This window comes from Exophiala viscosa, assembly GCF_022695815.1.
Source record: "Exophiala viscosa unplaced genomic scaffold EDD37scaffold_12, whole genome shotgun sequence".
NCBI classification, from domain to species: domain Eukaryota; kingdom Fungi; phylum Ascomycota; class Eurotiomycetes; order Chaetothyriales; family Herpotrichiellaceae; genus Exophiala; species Exophiala viscosa.
In genome coordinates, this window is record NW_026944364.1 from 550,713 (window position 1) to 574,420 (window position 23,708).

Consider the following 23,708-nt stretch of genomic DNA (forward strand, 5'->3'; position numbering starts at 1 on the left):
TACCAGTCATCCGGCTGAGACATGTTCTGGCGTTTTCTAGGTTCGCTGATTGAACAAGGAGGCTGTTGCAGCGTTGCTCAGGCGGTGAGACTGCTGATGATGCGACGACATGAAAACTAGTTTCTTGCCTCTTGAGTGCTGCCGATCAAAGAGGCGAAGTGGTGGAGGGGAGCTGCGGTTTGAGGTAGGTACAAAACAGAGGAGGTGAGAACGTGCAAGGGCGAGGTTGCTGAGGGTTGCAGGAATGCACAAAGCTGAGGAAGTAAACTGGTCGAGTAGTCTAGGGGGCCTTGGAAGTGGACAAGGTGAGGTGGTGAAAAGTTGAAGAGATGCAGAGAAACGTGTCGTTCAAGGTTGTGATAAAAGTCCAACAGCAACAACAACAAGAGCAGGAGGGGAATGTATGTATTTCGAGTAGTGAATACAGGCAGTGACAGTGACACTGCCTGTACATGTCGCTGCCTCCGAATGTGAAGAGTCCTTCCTAGAGTTTTGGTTCATTGTGGAAGGCTTCACATATCAGGCATGACGACCCTGTCTACCTGGTGCACCGGGGGAGTACATCGAGTTAAATTCCGTGTTGAAGCTGACGGAAGCCAGACTTCATCGCATCGAGCGTGCGCGTACATTCAACGAGCCTTTCCGATGCTACAAAAAGTTCGTATGATGGTCATGTGGTGAATGTTCAGCCTTGTCGGGCTTGAAACATATCTTGCAGGGCCTCGCTGTTCAAGACTATTGATTCGGCGCGCGATGTGAGACTTGTTGCGCAGTCCATGCAACCTCCATCATCCTCGACATCGATCCCACAGCTTCGCTTCTGTCTTTCGATAAATATGCATATGCAACGAACAAGGCGTGTTGTTCGTTCGATATGTTTGCTCGCGTTGTCGTCATGCAATTTCTCCAAGTCTTCTCATAGACTCCTCCTTTTGAACCCCGTGAGGGGTAAGGCTGTGAAGTCGTCGGCAAACAATCTCCACGATATCCAGCCGAGGGTCAACAGATGTGGCAAGTCAACATACACTCGAAATCATGTCCAGCGGTCCAGAAAGTCCTGTCCAAGATCATCTTGCCTTAAAGAGATGTCGATTAAGATTCCCACTCCTGAGCCCAAGTAACACTGGCGATGGACGACGCCCCAGTTGCCGTTGGTGACGGCGTGCCTTTTGCCACAGTACAAGATCCTGGCACGCCATCACTCGATACGAGTAGGGAGACCAAGCAGCCTCATCAGACAAACGGTGTAAATGGTACGAATGGCCACGCAGATTTGTCGAATGGCGCCCATGCCAGTCAAAATGGGACCCACGGCAATGAGATCCCACTATCAAACGTACCCGCATACAGTACCCAGCGGAAACTCCGCATCATCACCATAGGCGCCGGCTTCTCAGGCCTGATGCTCGCACACAAACTTCGCTATGAACACCCAGAAATGGAAGACATCGTGACCAATACCATCTTCGAAGCACGACCAGAAGTCGGCGGCACATGGTTGGCCAATTCATATCCAGGGGTACGCTGCGACGTGCCCTCTCACATCTACGCCTTTCCATTCGACCCAAACCCGGACTGGGGCCACTTCTATTCCACCGGCGAGGAGATCCAGGAGTACATCAAGCACACGGTCAAAAAGTGGAACCTCGACCGTGACATGCAACTTAACACCAGAGTCACTGGTGCATACTGGCAAGAAGACCTTGGTCGATGGAAAGTGTCGGTCGAGCATGATGGCCAGCACCGCGATGAGTATGCCGACATCATCGTGGCAGCGCAGGGCTTCCTGAGTACTTGGAAATGGCCTGATATTGCTGGTCTGGACAAGTTCAAGGGCCATAAAGTCCACTCAGCATCGTGGGATCACTCGTTCAATTATTCCCACAAGAAGATCGGCATCATCGGCAACGGCTCGTCGGGGATCCAGATATTGCCGCACTTGGCCAAACTTGAAGGTACAAATGTGACGAGTTTCCAACGAGGGCCGAGTTGGATTGTCGCGAGGATGGATCCGGGGAAATTGCTGGGCAAGCCCGGGTTAGGTGACAATCCAGAGTATACTGAGGAAGACAAGAGACGGTTCCGCGAGGACAAAGAGGCGCATCACCAGTATCGAAAGAATCTGATCCATTCGATCAACAGGGCTTTTAAAATGGTAAGTGTCCGAATAACAGCATCGTCCGGTTTGATTGGTGCTGACGATTTAATGTGATGCTCAGTTCGTCAAAGGCTCTCCAGAGAATATTGAGAACCAGAAGTTCGCGGCAAAGCAAATGGCCGACAAATTGGGCAACGACCCGGAACTCTGTGCAAAGCTGATACCAAACTGGGAGCTCGGTTGTCGAAGAATTACGCCTGGATCAGGATACTTGGAGTCATTTCTGCGGCCGAATGTGCACTTGATTCAGAGCTCGATCAAAGAGGTCACAGAGGACTCTGTGGTGACTGATGATGGGAAGACCACGCAAGTGGACGTTCGTAAGTATCAGCCGAGCCACCATATCTTCAGTATTCTGACAGCTGACTGTCTTTAGTTGTTTGTGCAACGGGTTTTGATGTTTCTCACTGCCCGCGCTACCCAGTCGTTGGCCGCAACTCGGTGAGCCTGGCAGACAAATGGGCAGATGAGCCAGAATCCTATCTCTCAGTTGCCTGCCCCGATTTCCCCAATTATTTCATCTTCACAGGCCCCAACGCGGTCGTCGGCCACGGTTCGCTTGTGGAGGGCTTGAACTGGACGGGTGATTATATGGTGCAATGGTTCAAGAAGATCGTCGCGGAAGATATCAAATCTGTAGAGCCGAAGCAGGCTGCCGTCGACGACTTCGTGAGGTACGGCGATAAAGTAATGAACACGCTGACGTGGACGGGTGCGTGTCGGAGTTGGTACAAGAAGAATCGTGTCGATGGAAGGGTCACCGCAACGTTTCCGGGGAGTGCCTTGTTGTACAAGAGGATGATTGCCGAGATCCGAGGGGAGGATTGGAATGTCGAGTACCGGAGCCCAAATCGGTTCAAGTTCATGGGAAATGGGTTTACCGAGTATGAGTTGGATGAGGGGAACGATTTGTCGTGGTATATTGCTCGGTAGATGAGTGTAAAGTGGTATCCGTGGCACAAACAACCATGCTGAACACATCAGAAATCTTACTGCACGCAAGCGCTGTCTGCCTTTCTTCTCGCGTGCTACTGCAAGGCTGGCGGAAGCGACGAACCTGTAAGAGCCGGTGTCGTTTTTGGGGGCTGAACGAGCCACAGAACGAGTTTGGCGTTTCCTTGATGTTCGTCTCAGCCTCGCCAACCTTAATTTCGTGACAATCTGGCTAGGAAAGCCAGCCTCATTCATGCGATGACAACAATGTATGTGGCGTCCCGCGTAGTTCCAACAGTTCATGGTTTCATTCGTTATATAAGAAAGCTAGGTACGCAGTCACATCAAACCGCGTGCCCAATGAAAGAAGTAGTCGTCTTCGGTTGGCCATCCCACTCAGATTGCTCTCTCAACTCCATTTCATCCGTATCGCGACGGACATCCGACACATTCACATCCATGGACTTGGTAATGTGATTTCGGGGAAGACCAGCAGATGCCTGTTGAGGCGGTGCTGGGTCAACCACATTGGGTTGTCGGACGTAAGAATTTCCATACGACCCCTTCCCTGAGTTTGCAAACTTGGAGGGCCAGATTCTTTGCAGGAAAAGACGAAAGGCCGGCATGCATGCACAGATGACGCTGACGTACAACTCGATCGAACTCCAAATAGAGGTTTGTAGGAGATTGTCTTGCAAGAGAGTCAGGTATTGGTCATGTACAATGCAAGGAACCACTTACAGGTCAAGTTTGTCTCGGTTGCAAATGTGATGAGCGCTTGAAGTCTGATGATGCTGATGACGGTGATGCTGATCAACAGAGTTAGTAGGTGTTCGCGTTGATGACGTTCAAGGACTTACAATGCCCCCACGCCAAACATGCTCAAGATTTGAACCTTCTGTTGCCTTGAGATCTGAAGCTTCATGATCACCGGGATCGGAATTATGAGAATCGAAAGGTCAAGGGCAATGTTGATTGCTGCTGCTGCCCATCCTCCAGCGTTGATGTTGATACATTTGCCTGCTGAAGGGTCCCGCCATTGTGTCCAGAAAAACGAGACGGGCGTGCACTCGAAGCCGAGAATGAACATGAAGGCAACAAAGTAAAGGATGCAGCCCGCCATGACAATATAGCCCATCTTTTGGAAGAGAGGTTGAGCAAACACCTTGAGCTCAAAGACCAAGACGGCCAGCTTGGTGAGGACGCCGATGAAGATGTACAAAAATTCGCCAATGAAGAAATTCTGATAAGCGGGTTAGTCACAGTGTTCGACAGAACAGGCGACGAGAAGCAGTACCTTTAACACGGTATCGATGTTGTCAGGTGCGACATTCCAGATATCCTGACCTAGGCCAAGATGGGCGGCTTCCAAGTTGACACCAGTGAAGACGATGATGGAAATCTTGCAGAAGTCGTTAGCAAAGAAGGGTCTTGCACACAGATGAGAAGTTTATGCTTACTGTTGCAACCAACATGATAGCATCATCGATACGGAAGAGAGGCGTGAAGGGTGGTCGAACGTAGAGTCGAACGAGGTAGAATAGGATAGCCACCACCAGAAACACTGATACCACCACGACATAAATATGTGAGTCATTGTGCGGCGTGACACCACAGGTGGATAAAGTGATGTTCTGAGCAGCTGGGAGGAATTAGACCGACGAGTTCATCTTCGGACTCAGCAAGCTTACTCAGTGATTCAACGATCGTGCAGTTGGCCTGAGTACATGAAGATACTTGGGCCAACATGGCGGTATCTTCGCAGATGCACGTAAGATCGGTCAGAGCACATGTTGAAGTAGGAACAATGGTCTCAGCGCAGATAGCCTGTGGGCGATCATGTCAGTCATTGATCAGCAAAACTCGTAGCTGGAATACTTACCGCGCAATGAGGAAGAGCTGCCAGCAGCTCCTCGAGCTGCTCCATTGATGCTTGTGCACTGGCCATGGCGAAGAGTCGTAACAGGATGAAAACGGAGAGGAATATCTTGAGCATCTTGGGCGATGATATCGTTCCAGCAGAAGCCAGACAAACTCAAAAATATGGTACTTGACGTCCGATCAAACTCTTGTCACGATCGAGGAAGGGACCAGGAGTGGGAAGTCAAGTGTTGATATGGTTTTTCTTACCTGCCAAAATGTTCCAGGATCGAAGCTAGTGTGGACGTTCGCCAGGAACCATGTCCTGGGCATCGCAGTGGGGGATTGTGGATAGGACTGCTGGTCGTTGCACTATGGGAATGGTGAGGCTCCCATCATTCCATCAAGGGCTTAGACGAACGGCACATGGGGCCGCCGTTTATTTTTTGCGGGTACAACAAGACCATGGGGTTTTTCCAACACGGCACGGCCAGCACTGGCGAGATAGCGAACAGGCGATCGGCAGCCATTGACGAGGCGATTGGGAGAAGTAAGTCAGTCGGTACATCAAAGCGAGCCGTTCATCTAACTTTCGTCTTCGAGAGAAAGTTGCGGCGCACAGGGCACAGCTCGGGAGCTGCCAGCAGCCTTCCTTTGACTGCGTTGGAAGTGACCACGAGTGATGGGCCTGGCGTCAATCTCCACAAGCCACCTCAGAACCGTTGATTGTGTGAGGCTCTTCATGCCTTCCAGAAGAAGTGGGCAAGGGAGTGAGATTTGGAACAATCAAGTTTCGCCCTCTGAAAAACGCAAGCTGACAGATCGACATTGTGGACAAATGTGGTTCTCGACCCCCTGCATCGGACGACCTTTCCACATTTGGGCCAGCCTGTTCGAGCAAGTTTTCCTAGCAGTTCCTGCATCAAGATTCAAGACGGACACTAAGACAGCCACCTGCCTGAACCGTCGAAGAAGTAGTCCCTGGTAGTCCCAAATCGACTCCCGGCTTATCGAAGATCTGCAGGACATGCAAGGCCTCGCCAGGAACAGGAACAGGAGATGGCCGACTTTCGCGAAAAAGGGACAAACCACTGTTGTGGTGCACCAACCACAATGCATTTAGGCCACATGTAGGAATATATCGTTTGTTTCAGAGCAGAACCTTCTTGAAATGATCCCTTCTGTAAGTTCACCTTTGTTCTTTGCTTTTTGGACGATCATGCAATGCTTCTGGGGAAGAAGGAAAAAAATCAATCATCCCTCCACCTCCGTCTGTCCGAAACCGACAAAAAGCCGCCATTTCGGTTCCAACCAGATTCAGCCCCTTAATCCTGACAACTCTCCACCATGACTGCAACTGCCACCATGTTGACAGACCCTTGGCACAGTAGCACACAGACGTGATATTGATAATGTCGCTTATATCCAACCCGGTCCCTGGTTTGTAGCATTCACTATTGCAACATTCAGCAAGTACTCCGGAGAGCCTGTTACGCAATCCCCGGGTCAGAAATGAGAACAAATGCGAGAAACTCCTCCAACGTATCGCTTATCATGTGCAAATTCATTGATTGTTTCATGCGTCTGACTACATACTCACAATGGAGACCGGATGACGGATGTCAGACGCAGACCTGACGTTCTTACTGTGACTTTTCCTTGACGTGATCCAACACTACTGAACGAGGACCTCGGATGGAAAAGTGCCCGCCCTTCAGCATGCTATCTCAAATTTTCGACTGTTTCATTCCTCGCTGTGTGGCAGACTTGTGACCTCCCCCTTCGAATTTCGAGCTAGCATCATATCGTCCATCATACTCCTGTCGTTAGGCAATACCAGATTGAGGAATACTCCGACAAGGGCCGCAATGATGAAGGGCGTCTCGACAATGAGATTGATACCCTGCTCAAACCCCTGAAGATGGACATTGTTGCCACTGTAGTCCAGCACCTGATCAAACCATGTAGGCTGCACAATGTCGATAAAACCAATACCCAAAGACACAGTCAAGATGAATCGGTTGCGCCGGGTGAAGTCAATCAAGCCAAGCACGCGAATACCTGCCACGGCGATGGTGCTGTAAAGAAAGCACTGCATACCACCAAGCACCGACGGAGGCATCGCGGAGAAGACGGCACCGAATTTTGCGAAAAACCCCATGAGAACGAGGAAGACGGAAGCTGCCCATCCAGCGCGTCGTGACTGTTTCATGTTAGAACAGATTCGCCTGCATTTTATGAGTACTTACCGCACAGCCCGTAAGCACAATCGTGCCGTTGTTTCCCGCTTGAGAGACCATGGGCAATCCTGTTCCCAGCGCGCTGATCAAACTCCCTAGGCCGTCGCAGAGGATACCTCCTTGGATGCGGCTGTTAAATTGTGTGCCCTCGACTTCAACTCCGGAGATTTCCGCCGTGGCCAATATATCAGGCATACAGCTCACTGCTTCACAGATGAACATGATGAGCAATGGAAGCACCAATGCTCCGTCGACTGAAAGTTTGAAGGTGTGAACCCAGAGAAAAGTGACCACAGGGGCTGCGTCAATGTTTTCGCGTGACCAGTACCCAGTGGCTCCAGAGATAGTGCAGCCGACAGCCAGACCGATCAAGACTGCGGCCGACTTCATCAGAGGTGAGCCGAATTGCTCGACAATGATGATGCTGAGAAAGACGCTGAAACCCAGACCTATAAGCTTGGGGTGCGCCCAAGGTAGTGGCTTTGGTGCGTCAATGTTGGGACACAAAGCATAGTAGCCGGTACCGCCGTTGCAGTTGGAGGATCCGCCCAGATTCTGCATTCCATTTCCGATCAGGTACACTCCCACGAGAAGCAGCAGGGCACCCGTCACAATCTTTGGAAAGATCTTGTTCAGCAACCTCGGAGGCACCATGGACATCAGCAGCTGAACCAGCACTGTACATAGCATGGTGCCAAGTATTGCACCCCAGGCATCTGGGCATGGAAGTTGAGTTCCATCTGCAGCGGTTGGACACGTGCCGTTGCTATATCGCATGCTGGTGTATGAAAATGCGATGGGTAGGATGTCGAAAGTCGGGCCGACGACTGACAAAAGGCCGGTACCGATGAAGAACGGTGTGCCTTTGAGATGTACCCGAGTAACTTGAAGGGCTGTTGCAATGCCAGTCGTGATGAACGCAGCAGACACCAGATACGACACCTGCTCAGAGGGTAGGTTGAATGCCCCAGACGCAATTGCCAGGGGTGGTGAGACGACCGATCCAATCATTGTCAGGGCATGCTGTAGCCCCAGAATGATGGTGAGAAGTATTGGGACTTGGTCATGCAGCCCGTAGAATGGGATGGCCTTGTCTTTATACCGCCGATTGAAGGGCGGTATGTTTGGGGTGACCAGATACCAATAGTCGTAGTCTCCCAACCATGCTTCTCTCGAGGCGAGGTATGTTTTGAGTTGGCTAGCTTTTTGGCCCCAGGTAAGTCGTGATGTGCCCCCTAGTGCGGCCTCACGGGTGGAGGCTACCGAACCTTCGGTAAAGATAGTCTTGTCTTCCATTGTTTTAGGGGCGATGTCCATGAAGAAGAGATTGATCCTTGAGATTGAGGAGAAGAGGACGTTGTTCAATTGTCAATATGGTAACTGGGCTGTTGGGGGCACTGTTTTTATATGCCATTTTGATGACTAGACAAGCCGGGTCATTCACGGAGAGCATGGAGATGTTCGTGTGAATCATCGATTTGGGGAAGGTATATTCTCTTCGTGCGAGATACGATGTTGAGATATGCAGGATGATCTGATGTTTGGTGTATGATAGGCTATCCCATGTGCCTCGAACTTTCTGGCGATAGGCGTTGTCGTACTATATGTCCAGGCGTCTGATTGGCTTGCGGGTACGTTAGTTGACTTCGAAATCCCCCGAGGCCTGGGGCACGGCTTCCTTTTCAGGGCCATTCGGGCCTGGCCCGACCCTCCCCGTACGAGGGAGGTTTTCGGTGGCCTCGTACTGTCTTTTCGTCCTTGATCTTCCGATAACAAACACTGATCAATCGCACTTAACAACATCTTCAGTACGAAGATAGCCAAAATGGATCTGGCCATGGGGGCTACTGATCTGAAAAGGCTTTCAACATCAGCTGGAATAAATTGCAGCTTTACCCACCACCTCTCAGGGTCAATGTAGGCTTCTCATTTTGCGTTGATTGCACATTGCACAAGATGAAGAGCACGTCAACGTTATTCATCCATGCGACGATCATCACAGTCGATAACGAGCGAACAATATGGCTTGATGGTGCCATTCTGGTAAATCTTGATCGCATTGTTGCCGTCGGCAAGACCGCGCAATTGCTACACGATCCCCTCCTGCCTACTGGGACGAAAATTGTGGATTGTTCCGGTCGCATCATTCTCCCAGGACTCATCAACACGCATGCACATCTTGCACAATCACTGTTGAGGGGCCTTGCTGAGGATGTGCCTCTGCACTCATGGCTTTGTGACTCGATATGGCCATTCGAAGCAAACTACGATGCCGATGACGGCTATGTTGCAGCCAGACTGACAATCGCGGAGATGCTGCGAAGCGGTACGACATGCTTCCTTGAGGCAATGTTGACCTATCGAAGTGGCTTCGAGAACGTGGCTCGCGCGGTCGAGGAAATGGGCATCAGGGCATGCTTGGTATGGCACCCCTTCAGGATCCAACAGATGTGCTGACCTGCTTCAGGGCAAGCTTGTGAAAGTTGAAGAAACCAACACAAAGACAGGAATGACAGACGCCAGAGATCGAGATGTGGCCAGTATGTCTATCGAGAACGCTCTCGAGGCCCACCAGAAATACCACGGGTCTTGTGGTGGCAGGGTTCACGTATGGATGGCCGCCGGAACTCCCCGGGGCTCCTCCGAGTCATCACACAAGGCCATAGGAGATGTGTGTGCTGAGCACGGCATCGGCCTGACCATGCATTGTGCCGAAGCACCAAAGGATCTCTCCATCTACCGTGACTGTTATGACTGCAGTCCAGTCGAGTTTTGCCAAAGGAACAACCTGATTGGGAACGAAAGGAAAACTGTCCTTGCTCACATGGTGAATCTGGACCTGGAGAAGGATTCTCCCCTCCTACAGCAGGCAAACGTCACCGTGGCACATAATCCGAGCAGCAACTGCAAGTTGGCTTCGGGGATAGCGCCTGTTCCCGAATTGATGGCTTCCGGGGTAAATGTCAGTCTCGGAACCGACGGTGCCCCATGTGCCAATACGTATGATATGATTCAAGAGATGCGATTGGCTGCATTAATCCAGAAGGGCACCCGGAAGGATGCCAAACTCCTGGGGGCGGAGGATGTACTCGCCATGGCCACAATCAACGGAGCCAGGGCCCTTGGTCTCGACAAGGAGACCGGAAGTCTCGAGGTCGCAAAGAAGGCCGATTTCATAGTGCTTGATCCTTCAGGCCTTCACTGTGCACCCTTCGACCAAGACCAAATTCTCGATGGAGGGCTGGATCCTGTCACAACTGTGGTCTATTCGTGTAGCGGAGCAGATGTGGAGATGGTGGTTGTCGATGGTCAATTGGTGGTGGAGGAGCACCAGCTTGTATCTGCTGATGAGGGCCAGATCAAGGAAAGAGCTCGTCACAGCGTCAAGAGGATAAGGGAAAGGTCCGAGGTGCAATCGCATCTTAAACGGAACTTTCGGTGACAGGTAGCCCATGTCTTGAGGTGCTTTTGGAAACCAGGGTCGCATAGCATTGAAAGCATTTCGGCAAAGAGAAAAGTGCAAATAGTTATAGGCATCGAGCCAACTTCATTTCAACCGTATGTAGCCTTGTATCTTGAAAGCATGTGCTCCGTCACAGTAAATTCTTTTCCTTTCTTACCGTCCAGAGGTTTGATCACGCAGTCAGGATTGCCGTCCCAGAAGAACGGAATCGAGTATCGATCGACACCACTGGTGTTGATGACGCGATGGAGGTTGCTCTTGTATGCTCCAGAAACCCAAACTTCAAGCATGTCACCAATGTTGACCACATATGCACCCTTTGTTGGGGTCACGTCAATCCATTCCTTGGTGTCGTAATTCAACACCTGAAGACCGGAGTGTCCGTCTTGCAAAAGCAAGGTAATTGCACCAAAGTCTGTATGAGCACCGGCACCAACCAGATTGGCATCTTCCGTCTTTGGGTGTGGAGGGTAATGAAGAAGCCTCACGTTGGCAATCGGTTCCTTGCAGTACTCCTCGAATACGCTGGTGTCAAAGCCTTTCAATCCTCTCGCAAGTATGTGCATCATGACCATTGAAAGGTCTGTCAGGGCTTTCTGGTACTCAAGCAAGGGCTCCTTGAACTGTGACTCTGGAACCTGAGCTGGATCGGGCCAGACGTTGGGATCTTGGAATGGTTTGTACGGTGGCTTAATGTCTGGAATCTCTCGGCCCATCATGTACCCCTGTCGTTGGTCAGTGGCAGGACAAGTACTTCGACGTAAAAAGCCTTACCTCTTTGAGATCTCCCTTTTTGCCAGCCTCCAAGATCTGACCCCCAATCACTTCGTAGCCTCGGCCAGGCTTCCCCTTCAAATTCACTTTTTCATTCTCGGGAAGAGCAAACAATGTTTTGGCCGCCGAAAAGACTCGTTGTTGCAATGACTCTGGGATACCATGGCCGGTAATCTGGAAAAATCCACTTGTTGCACAAGCGTTGCGAATCTGCTCGACAATCTTGTCGGCTTCGGTAGACTGAGGATCCCGGAGATAATCGGCTATATTGACCGTTGGGATGGTGAAAGTTGGTTTGGTGTCGTACGTGATGGCCATCGTGCTCGCTGAGTGAACAAGATCCGGATTCGAGATTCCTGTTACACACGAAGAGCCAGTGTTAGTAGCTTACTTTGCTAATGCAATGCAGAGGATGGACCTTGCCATGATTAATATCGACCTGAGAAGAAGCTTGAAAGTCAGAATAGTCTGGATGATTTGCGGAGGTCGCCGTCGATATGGACGATTGTGAGGTGTGAACGTTGGACAAGTATGGGCGTCTCCGGGCGTCACCGTATCGCATCAGCCACGTATCATTGGCGAAGATTTCCGCCCAGCACGCCTGATCGGAAACTCCTTATCGTACCAATCTGATCACGATTGATCGCTCCTGCCCCCAGATTTGCCCAATGCGTTCAGTACGAAAACTTCTTTCTCTCCGAAAGTCGCACCCGACAACTCCATCACACCTCATTATCCCTTACAAGTCCACACCTCCAGATTCTGATAGTCCAATGACCAAAGGACGCTCACGGGAAACATGTACAGAGTGCTCACTTCGCCGGCAGAAGTGTGACCGTCAAAGACCCTGTGGTCGTTGCGTAAAGCGAGGCATCCCCGACAAATGTCAACTCCACTGGTCTGGTGAGTACGATCCAGCACTCCATCGGGTCTATCCAAGTACACGCCCTAGATCCAAGCAACAGTCATTGACATCAGACACCCCTGGACGTCAGTCCACCATACATGGAGACTCCGACAATGAATCTACACTGCTCGAAGGCTTGCATGCGCATGCTGCACATTTTGAGGCTCAACAGATGAGATGGGCAAACGAACCACGCCTGCAGTACACTTTCAAACCTCACAATCCTCCACAGATTCGAAGAGGTGCTGCGGCGTCTCGGAGTGTGCAGCAGCCATGGCTCCCACCAGGAGTGTTTGGCTTCAACTCCACTGCGGATGCGCAGGCAGCCTTCCTTCAGATGCTCCTGCCGAACGTCGACCACATCTGGAGCCTGGTAAACTATCACGAACTGGCGCTCCTCTGGTACCATGGCTGCTATCACGGCCCAACGCTTCGGTGGGAGCTACAAAGTGTCATTGCTGGCCAGGAACAGGAGGAGACCTTGATCATCAAAGACTTGGACATGCAATGGCTTGCCCTCCTGTTCGCCATCATGGCCGGAAGCATCACCTGTGCACCAAAACGAACACTTGAGCGATGGGGCTTTTCAAGACAAGAAGTCGTCAAACTGTCGTTGCAGTGGTACAAAGCTAGCATCTCATGCCTCAATCAAGCAGAGTATACCTCCAACCACAGCATCTACTCAGTCCACGCCATCGCCACATTAACCATGTCCGCCCACCCTCTTGGTCAGTCAGCCGAACTCTCTGTTCTTCTGGGTGCCGCTCTAAAAATTGCTCAAAGCCTGGGACTCGACAGACTGGATCACAACACGACACTGGAGAAGATTACAAGTACATCAAGCGAAGAACAGCGACACAAGCTACTCAATCGAGAGATAGGTCGGAGGTTATGGTCCCAACTATGTGTCCAAGATTGGATGTCTTTACCGTTTCACGACAGCAATAACATCAAGCCACTCCACTTCACGACAACTAAGCCGTCCAGCCGCGATCATTTGACGATGAATCCGATTCCGCCGACCTTCCCCACGTACATCAGTTACGGCAACTACCTGTTCGAAATCGCCAAGCTCATGGTCAGTCACCACGATGCAATGCTGGGGGCCACAACACAATTCACCCGGTACGAGCACGTTCTGGAGTACGACGCTCGGATGCGCACATTAGCCACCCAAGGCATGCCACGGTACTTTCATGTCGTGGAGCCCATCGACCCCTCCTGGCCAGAGTGGGTGCCGTGGGCGCGACGTAGCTTGACAATCTGCTTCGCTCACAAAATCATCATGATCCACCGAGCCTTCATCAGACAGAGCTTCATCAACCCAGCATACTCCATCACGCGCATGACATGTCTGGCCGCAGCAAAAACCATCCTCAACGAGGCCAAGCAGATCAAGGATCTGGATGGCCCAACCATATGGATTGACAAAGCATTCTGTGTCGCAGCTGCAGTCATTCTCTGCTTGGATATTTTCCATCGCCCGGAATCTGATGCCGAGTACAACTCTCACAAGACCTTGGTGACCGATTGTATCGACCTACTACAAACGTTCGACACCAGCATTGTCGCCGTCCGAGGATCGAGTCTGTTGAGTGCGCTCATTGCGGATCGAGACCGGCTCAGATCGAATTTGACTTGGCCGCCGGAGAGCATCAAGACGTCAGACGTTTTCAAGTCACTCATGACAGGCACGAATTCGCCAACAGGGCCGGAAGTCCAAGATGAAGCACGCCCGCTGCCGGATCTCTTCCCTCCGCAAGTGGGCTTCTGTAACCGCTTTTTGCTCGAGGACCTGCTGAGTTTCAACCGTTCCAGTTGAAACTCCAGTTGAAACTGGACCATCACAGCTTCATTTGAAATGCGACCAGCTCACCCCATGGGGCAATATCCTCCGTAGAGGGAAGGCTGGCTCTCTCCGCCACAACCAGACCACCATACTGCCCATCCGAACATGTGGTCTGAGCAGGAGAGGAAATCCTGCATCATGACGTGAATTCATTCTGCATTGTGCTGTCGTAATGGCTAAATCCACAAGTTCGTGGTACGCATTATATGTCACCTCTTGGCCTGGCGTCAATCCTGAACGACCGTACACTGGATGTGTCACTAGCACTCAGAGGATTCTCACTCTCATCCCCACCAACAGAGTATACTCCAGTCACCATATCTTGTTGTCCCCTCCACGAGTTGATGGGCTCATCGAACTTGCCCCACCATCCCATCCTGAACATCTCTCCCTGCCAGATACCGCTCTTCTCCCAGTCGTTGTCACTCCAGAACTCAGAACCTTTAGGGATTAGACCGGAGGTCTCGTCCACAATACGACTCCCGGCCAAAAGACTGGCTACTGCCGCCACGCTGCCCATTGGCTTGGGAAGAACGTGTCGCATATCAATCGTTACGAAGATCGTGGCGGCGCAGATCAAGAGTGCTGCAAGGACGCCGACGAGCAGATGTGTTGACAGCGACGACTGGACCACTCGCATATTACGAGCGTCGGTATAAGTGGCTTGAAGCGGGTTGGCAACGGTCTCTGTCGCATTGTTGGACAGCGTGCGAAAGTCCGCGCGGAGGAACTCGTCGACCTCTTGCGCCATATACTGACGGTAGAAATGGGTGAAAGTATCGATAAGTTTGGTGTGGTTCGTGAGCTCATCCATTGGGACACCATCGCGGCCATAGACCATGGCCTCGAATGCGGTATCGAGCACGTCTGTCGCGGTGAGGTTCAAGGACAGCAAGGTCGGAAATTCCTCGCGATAACTTGAAAAGTTGACAGCGGATCCGTCATCCACAATCGGTGCCGTGGAGATGGTCATGTCTGGAAGGTCGAAGGTTACATTAGCATTGACACGTTCGAGGCCTTGCGTGCATAAGTATGCAGTGAAGTTGTCCATCACATTGTTCTCTGTCATGTGTCCATAAAACAAAGCGATTGTGGGGCAATAATGGTATTGACCTACTAACACCTCTGTTGCACCGAAATAACCTGACACGTTGACGGGAACTGACGGATTTGTGATGAGATACTCGTATGGTCGGTCTGCGAAGCCTGAGTTGCCACAGCCCGCAGCCATGGAGATGTTGACTTCATTGATTCCTTCTGTGTCTGGTATAGCAATTTGTAGAAGTCTCTCCTGCGGGACGACATAGCAGCTCACAGAAGCCCTGATTGCAGGTGTCGAGATCGAGATGGACGTGTTCTGAAGCAATGTTTGTTCATCGGATTGGTTGACCTTGATGTGGGGGATGGCCAGTTCGTCGTACGTCCACTGAGGATAGGACATGTTGCCCTCAATGACGAGAGATGGGATGTTACTTGATGATGTGGAGTATGATAGCGTCGTCGTGTTGAACCAGTTCAGGGCCGTGGCTTGCAGTGGTGTAGTCTTGACGGTCGCTTGGGAGATGAAAAGACCCGACACGACAATTGTGAGGAAAGGCGCCAGAACCGCTGAGGCGGATGCTGCGGTCAGTGCGAATCTGCTGTGCCGCAGACCGTTCCAAGTCGCGTGCAGCGATATGTGGCGAAGAGGGTACCACAGCATGCTGGAACTGGCGTTGCAGAAGCCCTTGGCCATTGCGTGATACGATTCTGCAGACTCAATTTCAAAGTCCATGATGTTGAAGAGGGTGCCGAGAAGGACGAAGACGAGCACAGGCACGTACAGCCAGCTGTAACGCGTGGCGTCGTTTTGGCCCGGAACATTGCCGAGGCCATCGTTGGCGCGAGACTGTGAGAGGAGGACTTCGAGTACAATGATGGCGGCTACAGATGCGAGCATGGTGAGCCCAATTGCAATCCTGCGCAGAATAAAAGGTTGGATCCACTTCACATTGTGAAACATACTGTCTTCATCGTTGTTCAGCTCGTGGACTTCTGAAGCAGTGGACATTCGGATCGAGAATGATCTGGCTCCGTCTTCGTACCCGATGCACGTCATGAAGCGGTAAGGTGAAAGGAGTTCTCGGAGCTGCTCCAGGCTCATGTGACCTGTACCTCGGAGTCGTGCCTCGAGGAGAGGACTGCGGGCTAAGATGGCCGCGACAGCTGCAATCGAATCGATAGCTCGCGGGACGACACCTCGAGGCGTCCAGAACAGCATGACCAACGTGAAAACGAGCATACCGCCAGCAATACCTTGCATGGCATGGACAGGGGCTGCTCGCGCAACCAGGCGATTTTGGAACTCGGAGACGGTGCCGTCAACCGTCGAGGCAGCGTCTGTGGAAGGTGTTGTAAGCAAATAGATTCTCGCCAGCTGTGCTGACACCTGGCCGAAGGCTTTGTTGCCGACGCTGGTCAGGTAGGCGGGGTCCAGGAGCTGCGTGGTCTGAAAATTGTCCGAGGCTTCCCGCATCAAAGTCATGAAAGGGTCGAGCACAACTTCATCAGATGACGAGTCATCATTTGAGATCGCATAGCTGTTTGAGGCCGATGTCAAAACACCTTTCGCAATGTCAACGCCACTGACGCCGTCGAGCGTACGAGGTTTTCCAATCAGGTCGACAGATTGAATATTTCCGTTCGTGTCCAAAGTCACTGCACCTTGTTGGATAGAATAAGTCGGCGTGCAGACAACGTTGGACGAGTTGAGCATCGTGAAGGCGTCTTGGCTGAATCCTTCGGAGTATGCCACAGAGATCATATATCGGTCTCGATTAGGGTCGTCTTCCGCCAGATTCGAGCAAGATACGTTCTGCAAAGATCCCTTGTATCCGAAGTTACGCTTTGTGACGTTCGTCTGATAATACCATTCCGGCGCACGAAGGTATGCATTGTGAATTTCACAGTCGGGCAAGGAAACAGATGTGTTGTAGTAACCCGACACCGGAGTATTGTAGTTTCTGTCACGACTAATGGTGTAATTAATCGTCCCCGTCGTGCAATTCACTAGGCTGGCACTGAAGACATCAACTGTTGCAGTGTAGGTCAAACTCCCGTTGATGAAGCCATTTGCGGGGCTGAATGTCTGGACAGCATAAGTATCTGAGGTTCCCACTGGCAGAGAAACATTGTATTGGTTTGCGCCGTACACGGAGATGACGGCCCGCGCGTCAACCGATGCTGCGTGATTGAAGCTGGATCCGTTGAAGGTGGTATTGAAGGACATGGTTGTCGCCACACCACTTCGCTGGATGGAGATGAGTTCGAAAGTACTCGTGGACACGATCGTGATAATCTTGATCAGGAAGAAGACTGCTATTGATGATGCGACCGCGACATGCCCTTTTCGTAACGACTTCCAAAGTGAGAAGAGCTGGAGTGGCGTTACATAGTCGAGCAGAAGGCTGTCCTGGACAGGCTGCGGCCCTTTGGCCATCTCTGCCCAGGGTTGAATCGATTTTGCTGCATAGTCGACTTGTCGCCAGAGAACGGTAAAAATGACGAAAACAGCGGTTGGACCATATGTCCAGAGATAGTGTTTGTTGTCATCGCTACTAGCAATGCCCTGATCTCTGACGGAGACGCTGTAGATGGCCTGTAAGCCGACGATGATCGCAACGAAGAGAACAGCAAAGAGAGCCAGGACCCAACGCCGGAGAAACGGCGGATCCCAGTGGGTGTCGAGTCCACCTGTTGGCCGATGCGAAGGCTGCTCGATATCGTGCTTGTAGACCAAGGCAGCATTTGGAGAAATGTCCCGTGAAGCCTGCTCCCGTGATATATACGGGCCCTTCCTTTCCATCTCGATGGGTTCTCCGTGCATCTCCCCAATGCTCGGATTCAAGCTGAGGTAGTCATGCTCGCGGAAACGACTCATTGTTGGCGACTATCGACGTAGGGACGCCGATTAGAAGTATAGGTCAGTCGCCCCAAAATCCAAGGAACCAGACGGCATGTGTGAAACGCGCTTGTGCTCAAAGTTTCCGGCAGATTGCCTTGTTCGACCCTCCCTCACGGCGAACTCGGTTTCAATTTTCGAAGCGTCGTCGAGAACCCCGAACAAAGAGGCGAGGTGGCAGCAATGAGTGTAGTTGCAATTTGATTTTGCGCTGGCATCCACGGTTAAAGTAACAAATTCCCGGATGTGCTTGAAGAAGCTGGTGTCGTATTGACCAACGCTTCGATATCCAGCTGCCGCCAATTGAAAATTTAGCCAAAGTCCCCTGATGAACAGCTTGATTCGCCCTAAGAAGGTATCCATTGGGGCCGTTCGCGCCGTGTTACTATTCTTAAGGCCAGCCGCGCCTGTTTGACTTCGCCGCTAGTTGCCAGTTGGTTAGGTATAGGTACACAGACTCGCCCGCAGCATTGTTTGCCGAGCCGCATGGTCGACTTATCCGTGCTTATAACCGTGCATCCTTCTTATGTGGTATTGTTCTGGAAGCACAAAAGACAAAAATCTGGATATTCTGCATCTGTGCGGTTGCGGGTGAGAACATATATGTCTGAAGCTCCGGGCCGAGGATATCGATCAATTCTTTGAAGGAGTAAGGGACCCAGTCTCAAGGGTCCAACAGGTAACGTTAGACCGAGTTGCAGTGAGAATCGTTTCTTTACCAAGCGTCCGTCTGAAGCGAATGCAGGTCAAAAAGCTGGGCATTTCAGCCCTAAATCCATAAGTTACTGTGTATAGCCGACGGTTGACATATGGACCTGGTGGCCCTAGGACGTTTCGACTGATCAATCGACGAGTCATGCCACAAATGCTGTTGATGATAATTAGCATGTGTTGTCCCAAGCAGCATTCTATTTCGAGGTTCTCCCCTTGGGACCCGACCCATAGGCGTTGGTTAGGTCGACATTTCGGCGTGCCCGTCCGTGGCTTGACAATTGACAGCATTGGAAGGTGCAGGAGTGTGAGTACTCTCATGCGTGGAATCAAACAGAGCGGACGAAGATGTCCTGGATACAAGAAGAGGACGCGCAGGCACCACAGGCACATATGAGGAGGAGTGATGTCATGCACCTCAACTACGGGCATGGCAGGCGCGGTTCACGGTTCAATCACCTTTACAACGGCCATCCATCCTTCAACTTCATACACTCTCTGATCGGCACTGAGAATGGTTTATATGGCTGGTTGGCAAAGTCTGCACAACTCACAACAACCACCGATGACGCTCCGCGAATCGGCATCATGACGGGTGGAATGCCGCTTCTTTCCACCCAAGTCGACAGGTCTATGCATAACAGATATGGATGGCGGGAAATTGACGGCTTGCTGACTATATTTAGTGCAGACGCCCAAAGAGACTCAGGGGAGCAATCTCATGCACACGTCCCTACCGGACCTCCCGCAGATAACACACTGTCAGATCAAATGATCCCAGGCTATTCAAGAGGCGGCACCATATGGAGCTCGGCCATCTCAATGATGACCTGCTTGATCGCATCCTTGGTATCAACAAATCCATGCCAACCCAACTGGCGATTCTTATTCATCGACATGACCCTACCCCAGCCCCCAAGAACCTCGGCGTCCAGGAGTCCGAACGTGTCCATTGACTTGTCACCAAATGGACTGTACTTCAGACCGTATTTGTTTCTGACCTTGTCCCAAGCGTTCAAGACCTCCCCCTTCTTGCTCCATTCGAGAAAGCTGAAGGACGCCTTGATGACGCCCGGGCCACCGAAGCCGCGTGGCGGCACGGGGTAGAGCATCGTGATTGTTACATATGCATCAGAATCGTTGGCAGGCTGGCCCACAGGTATGTTGTACCAGCTGGCAAGTGTAGGCCAGAACTTGCCCCATGCAAAAGCACTCGAGTCGGACTGATTGAGTGCTTGATTTCCCGCTTCGGGAGTCAAGAGAGCCCATTCAGCATGGTATCCGAGCAAGGTCGACATGGACTGGGCCTTCTCCGCAGCCCATGCTGCCACATCTCCAGGGAAATCCAAGGGCTTTCCGAGGTGTGCTTGAATGGAGGCGTAGATTGACAAAGGCCATATGACATTCATTGCGGCGTTCTCAACTGCACCGAGTATGAAGCATGGGCGAGTTTCAACCCAGTTGGCGCCGTGCTGCCGGCAAAAAGCCTTGAGAAGATCTACTTGTGGGAAGTAGAAATTGCCCTCGATCCCGTGTCTCGGATCATCTTCTTCCATGGGGCTCGCGGTTGGCCCCAAATGCAGGCCGTAGTGTTTCCCTCCAGTTTGCAGCAAGATACGCTTTGGTTTGATATTGGCGAGCAACAATGCTTGCAGGAAATTCGACAGCAATGCCACATTTTGCGTTGTTGTAGCATCGATGTCACTCCATAGGCCTTTCCCCGCAAGTGGAGGCGGCTGGACATAGCTGGAGAAGTAGACGTAGTCACTATCCATGTCAGTACGATCTTTTGGCAATCTCGAACGTTCTTACGCTTGGACATGGTTCTTTGCCAGGACTTTTGCGATCTCGTTGGGCCCATTGTTCAGAAAGTCCACAGCGATTGGGACGACATTGCTGGTATAATCACCTTGCAGGGGGCGTCGTGACAGAGCGTAGATCTTCTCCCATCGCTCCGGTGCTTCGGATAGCACCTTCACCACGGCGGATCCTGAGATGCCGTTGGCACCAGTCACTATGATACGAAGCCTCTGCCCCTGATGTTGTGAGAAAGTGGGAAGGCCATGAAAGATACCCTTGGAGATGACGGTCTGGGACATGCTGGAGCGGAATGAATTGAACACGAGGTAATGAGCCGTTCGAACAGGAAAAGCTGTCTAGCTGTGAATACTTATACCTGAGGTGTTGCAGTATTTCCCCATCGACGACGATCTCAGCGTAACCTCTCATGCATGACAACATCTTAGCAAAGCAGCTTATCAACCGTTGTTTATTGAGGATGCCGAATCAAACGAGCTTGTCGCCGACCAAAATGTCGATTGACGTGAGGGAGTGGTTTGATACCAGCATCCGAATCAGGAAATATTGTCTTCATCACGTGGAAGGCTTGCAGTTGCTTACCAAACGATCTCCATGATGCGATCATAGGTGTCAATTCAGAGACGTGCAGAATGCTGATGAGCGTCCAGCTATTGTTGGAGGCTGAGTGTTGCCATCCGAAATATGGATGGGTGGTTTGTTAGACATGGCGGCTTGGTAAAGCTTTTGAGTGATCCGATAGTATCAATGTCGAACCTGCGGACTCGGCCGGCGGCGCCGAAGAGAGATCCAATCTCTCGGCATGGTTGTACATGCTCGAGTACTTATCTGCTCGGATAATCACCAATTGACCCATTCTCCTAGAATTATGGCACTTCAGCTTGTACCATATCATGCCAAACGTGATACTGAATCATCAACGGAACCATTGATAGCCTTATCTAGCATGACTGAGGATAGAGGTACTCCAGAAAATATGGAGGTAAGTGGGCGCCTTTCATGCCGAGGATGAACTATGGTGTGGTGTCAAATCCACTTGGTAGGCCACGCCGTAGGCTTCCTTATCGCAGCAGGCGGACTTCTCCCACAGACGCGGGACGGTGGTACAAGCGGCCCAGCCGCGGCGATATCCATCCATTTGATACGCTTCAGCCCTCACGATGTAAAAGGGCGTGGAGTTCCAGGGCGCTGGACGATAAGGTAGGAGACACTTTGATAATGGGCAGTGCTCCTTGCTCGTAGAGATACTCGACTGCAACGCAAAAGAGAAGTACTCGGTGCACACCCATACAACGGTGATCCATTGCAGCAATCGACGAGATGGCCAACCGCGGGAAGACACTTGACCCTGAGGTCTTTTCCATAAAGGACCTCAAGGAGAAAGCATCAAAGAAGCTGCCCAAGATGTATCGGGAATACTTCAATGAGGGCGCCATGGACATGATCACTCTTCATGACAATGAAGCGGCCTTTGACAGATACCGAATTCGCCCGCGGATACTGAGAAACATCTCGAAGATCGATACGACGACCGAGATCTGGGGAGAACGAGTCCTTTTCCCATTTGGATTCTCCCCGGCTGCAATGCATCGACTGGCTCATCCCGATGGTGAAATTGGGACCTCGAGAGCTTGTGCGGCTCTGAACGTTGCAATGGGCCTTTCGGCATATTCGATGGACTCCCTAGAGGATGTCATCGCGCAGGGAAAAGGGAAAACTAACCCTTATGCTATGCAAGTTAGCTTGCTGAAGAATAAAGACATCAATTTGCAGCTGTTGCAAAGAGCTGAGAGTGAGTGCACAGTGTTCTCGATCTTGTCTTAAAGGCAGACTCTCTGAAAGTATCAAAAGCTAACCAAATCTTTGGACTGCAGAAGCTGGATATAAAGCTATCCTGCTTACTGTTGATGCTCCAATCCTGGGCCGGCGACTAAACGAATACCGCAACAGTTTCGCAATGCCCAAAGGGACGGCTTACCCGAACATCGCGCCCGGTGTTGACATGAGTAATCTGGAGGACGCCAGCACATACGCATATGGTAGGTCGTTCAGAAGTACCTGGGGCCCGTTCTGTAACTGACACGGAGTGATGTGATAGAGGACGGCGTGAACTGGGACGAGGCCATCTCTTACGTCAAATCCAACTGCAACCTGCAGATCTGGGTTAAAGGCTGTGAGTCGAACTCTCCATGTGTGTGTTTCCATCCATCTGATGAGTCCAGTGTATACCGCCGAAGATGTCGCGACTGCCATCTCATACGGTCTTGACGGAGTCGTGATCTCAAATCACGGTGGACGACAGCTCGATAGCGTACCAGCGACACTAGATGCACTTCGCGAATGCGCTCCTGTGGCCAAAGGCAAGATCAAGATCGGCATCGATGGAGGAATTCGACGCGGAACGGACATTTTCAAGGCTCTTGCGCTAGGAGCAGATTTCTGCTTTGCAGGAAGAGTGCCCATTTGGGGCTTGGCTGTAAGTACTGAACCTTCGAATGTTGACAGAGACTGAATCCTGGGCAGTATAACGGCACGAAAGGCGTAGAGCTGGCGATCCAACTGTTATATGAAGAGTTCAAATTGGCAATGGGTCTCACAGGGTTTGGCGCGCCTCGTCAGAATTGGCCGGAAGGGATTGCTGACTTTTTGTTGTAGGTGCAAGAGTATCGCAGAAATCAATCGGGGACACTTGTCAATATTGGAGACCAACGGAATCCTGTCCAAGCTTTGAAATCATGACCGGGCATCAAAGGGTCGAAGGTCGATAGAGTGCAGCAGAGGTTGTGGGAATTGGAGTTAAAAACTTGAACTCAGTAAGAGGTCAGAAGAGAAAGATCCCTCCCTGATCAAATGCAGCGTTGCGTGAGATTGTCCATCGGCATGAGTTTCTCCGATTCTCCGCTGGGCATGGCATCTTCATTCCAACTCCATAGAAATCGACACTTCAACCCTCTTTTTTCCCTTCGCACTTCTGGAACTTGCTCAATTGCACCCATACTGATACACATTGTTGATACCGTAATCCTTGATAACGGTAGACACGATGGCCTGCAAC

At 51.3% G+C, this 23,708-nt stretch overlaps 9 protein-coding genes across 9 annotated transcripts; 4 read left to right on the forward strand and 5 right to left on the reverse strand.

Moving 5' to 3' along the window:
- The first annotated feature begins 792 nt into the window (after positions 1-792).
- Positions 793-3,263, forward strand: EDD37DRAFT_164448 (uncharacterized protein). Its single transcript, XM_062809786.1, has 3 exons — positions 793-2,155; positions 2,220-2,478; positions 2,535-3,263. Exons 1-3 carry the CDS (start codon positions 1,130-1,132, stop codon positions 3,089-3,091), a joined length of 1,842 nt encoding a protein of 613 aa, XP_062666560.1. The 5' UTR covers positions 793-1,129; the 3' UTR covers positions 3,092-3,263.
- On the reverse strand, positions 3,264-5,232 carry EDD37DRAFT_164402 (uncharacterized protein). The gene is made up of 7 exons (XM_062809785.1): positions 4,974-5,232; positions 4,783-4,918; positions 4,552-4,733; positions 4,389-4,493; positions 3,952-4,334; positions 3,833-3,900; positions 3,264-3,782 (listed from the first exon to the last, which is right to left on the reverse strand). Exons 1-7 carry the CDS (start codon positions 5,085-5,087, stop codon positions 3,436-3,438), a joined length of 1,335 nt encoding a protein of 444 aa, XP_062666561.1. The 5' UTR covers positions 5,088-5,232; the 3' UTR covers positions 3,264-3,435.
- A 1,271-nt stretch (positions 5,233-6,503) lies between these two features.
- On the reverse strand, positions 6,504-8,973 carry EDD37DRAFT_640688 (putative purine permease). Its single transcript, XM_062817252.1, has 2 exons — positions 7,201-8,973; positions 6,504-7,154 (listed from the first exon to the last, which is right to left on the reverse strand). Exons 1-2 carry the CDS (start codon positions 8,506-8,508, stop codon positions 6,696-6,698), a joined length of 1,767 nt encoding a protein of 588 aa, XP_062666562.1. The 5' UTR covers positions 8,509-8,973; the 3' UTR covers positions 6,504-6,695.
- EDD37DRAFT_164612 (5-methylthioadenosine/S-adenosylhomocysteine deaminase) lies at positions 8,829-10,688 on the forward strand. The gene is made up of 2 exons (XM_062809787.1): positions 8,829-9,612; positions 9,659-10,688. Exons 1-2 carry the CDS (start codon positions 9,148-9,150, stop codon positions 10,631-10,633), a joined length of 1,440 nt encoding a protein of 479 aa, XP_062666563.1. The 5' UTR covers positions 8,829-9,147; the 3' UTR covers positions 10,634-10,688.
- Positions 10,689-11,921, reverse strand: EDD37DRAFT_164711 (uncharacterized protein). The gene is made up of 2 exons (XM_062809788.1): positions 11,429-11,921; positions 10,689-11,379 (listed from the first exon to the last, which is right to left on the reverse strand). Exons 1-2 carry the CDS (start codon positions 11,744-11,746, stop codon positions 10,744-10,746), a joined length of 954 nt encoding a protein of 317 aa, XP_062666564.1. The 5' UTR covers positions 11,747-11,921; the 3' UTR covers positions 10,689-10,743.
- A 280-nt stretch (positions 11,922-12,201) lies between these two features.
- Positions 12,202-14,157, forward strand: EDD37DRAFT_569144 (uncharacterized protein; the record flags this gene model as incomplete). Its single annotated transcript, XM_062814211.1, has 1 exon — positions 12,202-14,157. One exon carries the CDS (start codon positions 12,202-12,204, stop codon positions 14,155-14,157), a length of 1,956 nt encoding a protein of 651 aa, XP_062666565.1.
- Positions 14,158-14,386: 229 nt separating this feature from the next.
- Positions 14,387-18,103, reverse strand: EDD37DRAFT_653735 (uncharacterized protein; the record flags this gene model as incomplete). Its single annotated transcript, XM_062818608.1, has 1 exon — positions 14,387-18,103. One exon carries the CDS (start codon positions 18,101-18,103, stop codon positions 14,387-14,389), a length of 3,717 nt encoding a protein of 1,238 aa, XP_062666566.1.
- Positions 18,104-19,617: 1,514 nt separating this feature from the next.
- On the reverse strand, positions 19,618-20,934 carry EDD37DRAFT_569297 (uncharacterized protein; the record flags this gene model as incomplete). The annotated part of the gene is made up of 2 exons (XM_062814217.1): positions 19,618-20,602; positions 20,648-20,934. The coding sequence occupies 2 exons, from the start codon at positions 20,932-20,934 to the stop codon at positions 19,618-19,620; spliced, it is 1,272 nt and encodes a 423-aa protein (XP_062666567.1).
- A 1,039-nt stretch (positions 20,935-21,973) lies between these two features.
- EDD37DRAFT_653737 (FMN-dependent dehydrogenase family protein) lies at positions 21,974-23,384 on the forward strand (the record flags this gene model as incomplete). The annotated part of the gene is made up of 6 exons (XM_062818609.1): positions 21,974-22,445; positions 22,528-22,692; positions 22,752-22,826; positions 22,876-23,129; positions 23,177-23,253; positions 23,309-23,384. The coding sequence occupies 6 exons, from the start codon at positions 21,974-21,976 to the stop codon at positions 23,382-23,384; spliced, it is 1,119 nt and encodes a 372-aa protein (XP_062666568.1).
- Positions 23,385-23,708: the final 324 nt, after the last annotated feature.